This window comes from Cyprinodon variegatus, unplaced genomic scaffold (genome assembly GCF_000732505.1).
Source record: "Cyprinodon variegatus isolate N-32 unplaced genomic scaffold, C_variegatus-1.0 Scaffold228, whole genome shotgun sequence".
Classification (NCBI taxonomy): domain Eukaryota; kingdom Metazoa; phylum Chordata; class Actinopteri; order Cyprinodontiformes; family Cyprinodontidae; genus Cyprinodon; species Cyprinodon variegatus.
The window spans coordinates 348,341-358,179 of record NW_015150681.1 but is presented as its reverse complement, the minus strand read 5'-3'; the positions used below and the strand labels follow the sequence as shown (position 1 = coordinate 358,179).

General features: G+C 37.5%; 1 protein-coding gene across 1 annotated transcript; it reads left to right on the top strand.

The window, feature by feature from the left end:
- Nucleotides 1–273: 273 nt before the first annotated feature.
- tspan31 (tetraspanin 31) lies at nt 274–7,929 on the top strand. The gene is made up of 6 exons (XM_015381135.1): nt 274–439; nt 3,067–3,234; nt 4,002–4,082; nt 4,182–4,322; nt 4,456–4,566; nt 6,394–7,929. The coding sequence occupies exons 1-6, from the start codon at nt 377–379 to the stop codon at nt 6,466–6,468; spliced, it is 639 nt and encodes a 212-aa protein (XP_015236621.1). The 5' UTR covers nt 274–376; the 3' UTR covers nt 6,469–7,929.
- Nucleotides 7,930–9,839: the final 1,910 nt, after the last annotated feature.

Sequence of the window (9,839 nt, the reverse complement as noted above, 5' to 3'; positions counted from 1 at the left end):
GTTTCATAAGCTATTTTCTTTATTCTGTCAGTCACTTTTAATAATATAGAGCCAACCATAACCTTTATGGCTTCTAATTGAAATCCCAAATCTCATTTTGATCAAAGATCTGTTTTGATAAAAAAAAAAGAAAAAAAGCAACAAATAACAACAGCAGAAACATCTAGTTGCGATCCCTCCTGCAGTAATGAAGCCTCACAAAGAAGGAAGGAGCTCAGAATGGGCGTCGAAGTGAGAGCCTTGACGTCAGTCGTCAGTTTGACGTAACCGGTTACGCCCTCTCCACCAATCGAGTCCAGTAAACGTCGGCGTAGCTCATAGCCGGGATAGTGGACAATATTCTTCAGGTCATCTGAAATCAGTAGTGTTTTCTAATATGGTTTGTGGCGGATTCACCTGTTCGAAAAATGCCCTCTGTTCCCTGAATGTTGTTTACATGGTGAGTGGTGATACAGATGCTAAGTTTTAGCCAAATGCTAAGCAGCAGCCGCTGAATGTAGTGGCGTAATGCTTAGATAAGGCTAGCTAGCTACTTATTCTAGCTAACAGCGCAACTGAAAGTACTCATGTTGTAAACATTTTGTTCACATGCACTCTGCTTCTATTTCACAAAGGAATGGTATGTATTTAACTCCTAGACGCCAAATGGTTTATAGCTCGGGCTTCTGAATAGCACTGTAGAATAGCGGCTAACGTTAGCACGTTAGCTTTAGCCGTTATGTGAATTAAAGCTACCGTTAGCTGCGAGGCCATCAGCTGAGCGAAATACTGAAACTGGTCATGTAAAATCTGTTATCTCTGTTTCTACAGTGCTTACAGTCACACTGGTTGATCTAGATCTACTCATGTGACAGCTTTGTTTACTAAACGGAGTGTTATGCTCAGCTGATGATCCTCACTTTAATCATTTCTATGTGTAGGAGTTACAATGTCAACAAACAATTCCAGCAAATAGATGAAAAATTTACAAATCAGCATTGAAATTGTGATAAGATTCTGGTAGAAAAAGATATAGTGTCGATTTCGTATTCAGACAGCCAAGATTAAATAAATGTATCCCTAAATAAGCCGAGGTATGGCCAAAGTAAGGTTATTCTCGTGTAGATTAATAATATATATTATTTATATCAGATGTATTTAATGTATTTTTCAACAAGTAAATTGTAAAAGTTATATTAAAAAAAATTTTAATGATCCTATCCATTACTTCTTTTTTGGAGCATCCTTCAGTTTAGATATCACTTGACTCAGCTTTATGTACAAACAGGCATACCCAAATGTAAGATAAAGTTCCTATTTCTGAGAAGATTTACTTCAATAAGATATAAAACTTCAATAAACGTTCAGGAAACAATTATTTAGCAATGGCCTGCTTTTTTTGCTGGAAAAGGCAAAGCCAATTGTCTTTTAATCATTCTTAAATCAGCCATAATGCCCTGTTCATGACTAAACAATATGGTATTTTAATGAAAGTACTATGAAATGAAATAATTAAATACTTTTATTCCTGTAATAGCGATAGTAAGTATATTGGCAATTATTCAAAACTACCGTATGTAAAAAAAATATAAAATAAAAATACTATCTAATCTACGGTAAAAGAGCAAATGATATTTATTAAGAAACCAACGTGATATATAGTTCCCAAGAGCTGGCGTCCTGTGGTATAATGCAGGGCCTAATTGAAGCTACACCCAAAAGAAGTTGAATAAGGTTTCTGCGCAGAAAAGCATAAGAGGACATTCGAATTGAGCAAATCTGCAAATGTCAGCGATCACCATACGTTCTGTCCTAATGGCGCTGACAGAGAGGAAGCTAAATGCTAAATTAAGTAGCTTAGGAACCACCGGATGTTCCTATAGGCTTAGGCCACCTCACGGAGTGAAATAAAAATAAATATCTTCACATGTATTCTGTGTGACTCATGCTTATGTAGTCATATTTCTATGTTTTGAGTTGGAAAATAGAGAGTTTCAGCCATCTACATTTGTTTCTCCCTTTTATGTGCTTCATTTCTGGAAAGTTCTAGTCCTAATTTGCACATTAGTGTTGCATAATAATCTCTTCTTTAATTTGATGAATTTGGATGGAGCCTAAATTTAAAGATGAACCTACTTGAAGCTAAAAATGTCGTAATAAATGTGTCATACTTATGCAACTCTAGTGGGTGGCATGCTAGTGCTTCCACAGCAGAAAAGAAGGTAGAAGAAGTGAATTGTAGGATGTAAACAATGAATTTAGAAGAGGGGAAATAAAAGGCTGAGTGACTGGGGAGCAGCAACAAATAGTGAGTGTAAAGTGCACAATAGATTTAATAGTTTCTCATTAAAAAAATGTCTAAAATGCCATGGCTGTCATGTAACAGTCACGACATCCATGATTGCATACCAACATAAAATGTGACAGTCAATCTTAGAATGTGACTATATTTTTGTTGACCCTACATCCCTGTTATTCAACCCTATAGGTTCTGTAAGCCATTTAGATGTTACAAATTGGAGCCAAGTTACCTATGAATGCAGCATAACGCTTGTTACTAATCTGGTTTTGCGTAACTAATGCACATTTCAACAGCAGATCTGCATCAAGCTGGATGTTGCATTGCATCCCAGAAAAAAAAAAACTGACACAGTGAGACACGTGTTTAACTCAAGCATGTTGTTGATGACTGAGTCACTGAACAGCTAGCTGACTGAGTCACCGCTGATGTGTTCAGAAGCCACAAACTTGCTTCCTGATGATACCTTAGCTAAGTCCTCCAAGGAATACTTGAACAGAAATAATTTGGTTATGTTATTTTAGAAAGGCCTATGTACTGTATGTGTTTGTACAAGAAGAATGTACACAATCAAGGCTAAATGAATCTGATCTTTGTCTGACTTTGTGTTAAATATTGACCTTATGTTAAGCTGTTCTGACAGCTTAACTTTGAAAAGGCTCAATAAAGGTTGAAGTGCGGTTTGTAAGATAAATTCTCAGGATTTGTGGGGTTACTGTGCTAAACTTAGTTCCAATGCGTAGAGCCTCAGCTGATCGTTGTTAACTTCTTTCCTTTTGTCCCTCCAGCTGGTTGGGCTCCTGCTCATTGGAGTTGCAGCATGGGGGAAGGGTTTCGGCTTGGTGTCGAGCATCCATATCATCGGAGGAGTCATAGCAGTGGGCGTCTTCCTGCTGCTTATCGCCATTGTTGGACTCATAGGAGCGATACACCACCACCAAGTCATGCTTTTCTTTGTATCCTTTCTTTGATTGGCATTAACTCAGACTCACAGGAAGGTCCCGGATTTTTCCACAAATCTCAGGCCCTGTCCACACGAAGCCGAACCCTGGCCTAAACGCACAAATTTTTCACCAAACCAGCCTCTCATCCACACAAAGCCGGCGTTTCGGGGGTCTGTAAACAATCTTTTTTTTATTCAGCCTTCAGAGTGGGAAGATTTTGAAACGCCGTTTTCGCGTTTCCATCTTTAAGCTCTAACCGCATTTTTTTTTTACCCGCATGCGTCATAGCGTCGCCTCTAAACACGCATGCGCGACACAGTATCACAACAACAATGGCGCCGTACTGTGTTGAATGGTTGCTGCTCATGCTACTCACCCTGCTGTCGGGCTTACAACAGAATCTTCTTCTTCTGGAATATCTCCAGGAAGAACAGAGCAATATCGACGACATAGTTCAGCACCTGAATTTGACTGAACCACGAAAATGGACCCGCAGGGCAACCATGTGTAAATATTAGTGCGCATGCCCAACATTTCGTCGTCTATTTTTGCTTTGGCACCACAGCGCCACTTACGGGCCTGGCATACATTTTGCAGCGTTTTCATGCATTCGTGTGGACGATCACATTTATTTTACGTCTCCGTCTTTACGACAAACGTTCTGGAAAACATTAGCGTTTCGTGTTCGTTTTGACTTCGTGTGGACGGGGCCTCAGTTGAATGTTTGGTGTAATTCAGATATTTGTCAGGGCTGCTTTGATTCTTTAACTTGTTGCCAGTACATGGTGATCCTGTTTATTGTTTTCCTCTTCCAATTTGGAGTTTCCTGTTCCTGCTTGGCAATGAACCGAGGACAACAGGTTAGCTAACGGCTCGTTTTATTTAGATGATTTATCTCTGTGCGAATTGATCCAAATCGTGAGGTGGAATCCTTATTTTTATTTTTTTTTTTTTCCCAGGTGGCTCTTCTCAACTCCACCTGGGGGATTATGCTGAATGACACAAAGACCGACCTGGAGAGTCAACTCAACTGCTGCGGGCTGCTGAACACCACTGACAGCAGGCAAACGTTTGAAGCTGACGTGGAAAACTGCCGCGCTGTGAGTCTGAAGTTTCATTTTATTGATGTTTTCATTTATATTTTTTATTATTCTTTTCTAGTGTTATTGTCAAATTTCCTTCTACAAAAGAAAGCTGTGTCAGGCTACTTTATTTTTCTATGTTTCACTCCAGCCATGCAAAAAGGAAGACCGCTGTCAGTCCTGTGGGGATAAGATGCTGAATCATGCAACAGAGGCTCTGAAGATCCTTGGGGGCGTTGGGCTCTTCTTCAGCTTCTCAGAGGTGAGAATCTGATTCCAAAACACTCAGTGGTTGCTGTTCAAAGATACTCTGTCTCCACTGCTGTGTATAATTAGATGAATGGATTTGTAGCTTTTTCTGTAGATCTGCCCTGTAGTGTATTGGGCTGCTAAAAGCTTAAATGTTGGAGTTCATTTGGTAAAACTACGAGATTACTTTTTTTTCCTCTCCTAAATGTGTATGAGATTATTACATTAGTTGTTAAAGAGGGAACATATGCTTTCAGTTTTTCAGAAAGCTGATTTATGTAGTTTTTTTTTTTTTTGTCATCTTTTTGATTGTTTTTTAGCTTTTTGCTAAAGCAAAAGTTATTTTTTTTTTTTTTTAATTAAATTCTAGGAAAAAAAACGATCTTAAGGGGGAAAATATTTTTGTCAGTTAAATAAATATATTGGAGAGAACAAATGTTCACACTTATAGCAAAAACTGATGGTATTAGGGACAAAAAAATGTTTTGCGATTAAATACTTTATCTAATAAATAAAATGACATTTGGAAAATGGTTTTCCAGAGAGTTTCTCAAAGTATATTTTTACTCTCAAATATTAGGGGTTTTTTTGTAATCAGAATAAAAACACTTTATCTCAAAACATTTTTTTCTTTATCAAAACCTTTGCTGTCGATTCAGGATTTTTCTTTCTCGAGGTGAAAACTGTGTCATAGTCGAGCCTGTGTTCCTATTGGCCAGTCTCAACAGAATGGACAGCTGGGTGGTGGTATTTAGTGCATTCAAGTTTAACAGCGCCTCGGCTGAAATGTAGACGAGAGCTCATGGGTGCTATGATGGGCGGGGCTTAAAGTCTGTTGTGAAACTGGAAGGAGCTGCCTGCAACTAAATCAGATGGCTGGCTCGTTTTTTAATATGTAACTTAGTGTTCAACTCAAACGCACCTGCTGGTGGAGCGAAGCAGCCATGGCAAGCGAGTGTTTCTATTTAAAGTTGTATACACTCATTAATAATGTGAAGGGGAATAGCGTTTAAGCTATTTTCATTCTAATTTGCTATAATATTTTAGTTTCTCACATGTGCTCTTAAATGCATCAATTGAATGTTTTCAATTGAATACAGAAACAAAAAAAGCTGGCCAATGGGAATTTTGAGAATAGCTAAATTAATAGAAAAGACTTTGTTTAAGAAAGAACACGATTCTGATCCATTAGGCATGGCTTCAGGTGTCAGTTGTTTTTACTTTATATTCTTTAATGGATGTTAGGGAAAGCCGTCTCTAAATAATAAAGATGTGATCTCATTTGATCTTCACGTCATGTAGGATTTTGGGTCTTTCCAGATGGGTGAAATTAGCTGCGTTTCCATTAGCCATAGGTTTTTGCAAATTGTAATTACAAAAATAAATTTGCAAAAACAAGAAACTGCAATTTGAAAAAGAAAAAAAAAGGTTTAATGAATAGTTTTTATGATTCAATGAGTTTTTATTTTTTTCTTTCGCCCCTAAATTCTTATATTTTACAAAACTGCAATGGAAACCAGTTTCGTTTCACACTGGTCACATGATCTGCAACCAGAACTTTCGACCTTATCAAAGAAGACTGAAAGTAGTTGGAGGATTATGTGGATGTGCAACTTGAAATAGATTTATTTTATTTCTTATTTAATGGAAATATATGAATTTCTAGAATTAGCATGTTGGAAATTAGCAGAATATTGACCGTTATTCATGTTTTAATGGAAATGCATCCATTGTCCAAAAGCTCCATCTATTCATCCTTCCCTGATCTTACATCTGTACTGTAGAAGTATTTGTCATAAAATCATAGAGATGCATTAAAGCATCTGATGTTTAATCACAGATCCTGGGAGTGTGGCTCGCCGTGCGCTACAGGAACCAGAAGGATCCTCGAGCGAATCCGAGCGCTTTCCTATAGTCTGTCCTACACATCCCGCAGCCGACACTTTTCTTCTTCAGACACACTGGTCCAACACAGATCACCGCACACACCCAGAGGCAGACATTGAAAACCACACAGAATGGATGAGGGCACCCAGCACCTGGCCTACACTGAGAACCAAACTGCACGGTCGTATATCAGCAACCACAACAACCCTTCTCAGAGCTGGATGCTCGTGCATGAACGGATGACTGGTAACACCGGTGAGTTTTACTAGTTCAGCCTTGATTTGAGTCCCAGCGCTTCTGAATGCAGCCTGTTAATAAAAGGTCATGAGAGATTTCTGCATGTGCGCCCACATAAAAATCTCATCCCGCACACCAACCAAGGACTCCATATCTACTAACCTGTATGCACCTTGAAATGTTCCTCTTGTCTCTAGTTTAGTGAAACCGTGTAACAGCTGTTTCCCTCTGCTCACTGCTGTCAGTAATATGCACCCAACATGTTCATCGTGATCAGGAGAAACAAGGCACTGTATTGAAATGGTGATGTTAAGTAGTTTTTGTTTTCTTTATGAATTATTTTGCTCCCCACGCTTTGCAGATATTGGGAGTTTAGAAGGTAGATTTTAGGTAACAGTTGCTAGTCATTCAGTTAGTTTCTAATGTTTGTGAACTGTAACTGAGCCAGCTAACTTATGAGTCTGCGACATCCACATGCCACAGACTGCAGCCTCGATGTTGTACATATTCTTATTTAAAAATAGCTCAGAAATCGCTGTGTGGATTTGCAGAAGTAGTCGCCGCCACGCTTCCCTGTGTTTGCCCCGTTCCTCCGTGTGGCACAGTGTTGATTTGTAGTAGAGAAGTGGATTCCGGTACGATCCGTGAGCTCCGCTGCAACCGTAAGAAATCACGCAGTAAAGCCTTTTCACGTGTCATTTGTTTCAGAAAAGAAAAAGAATATTGCCGAAGCGGCTTGTTATAATTTTTTTTTTATTGTGTTAATTGTGATTCTCTCCCTGTTGCAATTTTAAAACCTTCATAAACAGCGACTCTTATTAGTTATGTTTGTTGCTCCATTAAGCTTGTATTCATCAGTGTTAAATGCTTTGTGAAAAAAATAGAAATAATGCTTGTTAAATATTTTAGACTCTATTTAAGTTTAGTGCACATTAAGTGGATGTTGATATAATTTTTCTCTGTATTTGACATTTCCTGTTGATGGATACTCAACTGCTCATGAGTTTTAATTTTCTCCTATGAATGGATTTTAACCTAAAGGACTAACTCAAGCTGTAATGAATCGTCTTACTTGAAGCCGTCTTCTTTGCTGATGTGGATTTCTCGCTGCTGGTTTGGACTTCTTGTCGATGTAAACATTCAGACAGATCTTAATGCCAGATATTACATGTATTGACTTTGAATTTGTGTGCACCTGTTATTGAAATGTATGACTTTTTGAGACTTAATTTTCCAAATAATAAAACTTCAAATTGGAAAACTGTTTCCCGTTTTCTGTGTTCATATATAGTTTTTAAAGACTCAGAAAAAAAGATCACTGCAATATTTTTGAAGTGGACAATTTTCAAGCATTTGGATTGAACCAATCAGTCAGGTTTTAGTCAAACCAACTGTAGGTCCTGCTCTACTACTTTATTTTCCAACGTTTTCACATATACAGGTCAGACACTTTGTCGGTTGTCTTCAATGTATCCTAAACTCTTTCCGACTGGATGGAGGAATTGTGAAATGGATGGATCCTCACTGATTTTGGCATGGACTTTGACGAAACCATTCTTTAAGTTTTTATGTGAACTAGTGGTGTCCAAAATCTTGTTTTTTAAGTAGATCATAATGGAGAGGAATTTCAGACAAAAGCTCAAATTAATTAAAAGTTTTATCTGCTCAACAATGAATTAAACATGCAATATTTTATATGAAATAATATTTTTTTCTTTTTGTAGAAACCTGTTTATTATTGATGTATGTCGGGTATGTTTGCCTTTAGTCGAGGGATTTACAAAGTCTTAACTTTTTTCTTCTGTCAATATCGGGTTTGAGCAACTTATTCTTAATAGGAAGCGTAGCTGAATGTTTGGTTTGGACAGAGACATTTAAAGCTTTGGCAATTATTTTATAACTTGATTTCCTAAAACATCTTCCCTGACTTGTTGGTGTCCCTTTATGTTCATGATGCTGTTTGTCCACTGCTGAGGTAAAATTTCACACACTCTGTTTACTGATTAGACTTCCTGGTGGTAAATATTAAACTAAAGATATAAAAACAAATGTGGGCTTTAGAAGTCTATCATTTTAATCAGTTTCCACAACATAATGACACAAAATTAAGTTTTTAACTGTTACGTCAAGTAGAAAAACGTTTTCTTTTTTTATATAAAAAAAATAATGAAAACGTATTGGTTTGTAAAGGTTTTCTTTTTTTAAGACCATAGTGTTAATTAAGTTTGTTATTCTTAAGAATTGATCTAGATCCTTAAATCCTATCGTAGGTTTTTATCAAAAATTTTAATATCTCTTTTTTTGTTACCTTTTTCAAAAACTGGCAAGTTTCTTAAGATGGACTGAGGTTAAAAAGGGCTTTTTAAAAACTGCAGACCTCTGACATAATTCACATATAACAAACATTGTTATGTTTAAAAGTTAGACATTCTGTAAACACTTAATGGATTGAACAAATAGAAGTTATTTTAAATATTCTCATTACATTTGGGGAAGAACATCAAATAGCACAAGAATTCCTGTTTCCTAAATCCAAATTTCGCAGACATTTACATAAAAGAAATGGCACAGTCTCATTTTTGTCAGAATAAAGTAATTGGACAACAATAAACCACAAGTTGCTCTTTATTATTTGATCTATTTGCTTTACAATTAAATGCAATTTTGCACGGAAGATGTAAAACATTAAATCAAAAACAATCCTTGATAGAAATGAAAAATGTAATTCTGGACAAATCCGGTGTTTTAGACTGGAAACATGGCCAACATCTGACATTTCCCCCCTTTGCCCACATGGTGGCAGCAGAGGGCATCCATCTGGCATGTGCTTGGACTTTGGCTAAATACCCACAGAGACACAAAGTATTTATATGCACAGGTGCCTTTTTTTCCTCTGACCTATATCATCCCAGCTGAGGTGTGGATTCTATCGACATGCGAGGCGTAGAATGAATCTACTCTGTATTCCCTGTGATTTTCTTTTTGAGAGGCCATTAATCCTCTCAGCTGGGATGGGTCCAGGAATGTGTGGAGTCGACAGAAGGAGAGCTCAAGTGCACTCTGATAGGAGAATAGAGACGACGGCAGGGAAATTATCTTGATACCTTTCAGCTAAGGTTGTTCTGAATAAGGATAAACCGTCACTGAGACGCTCTGCACCTT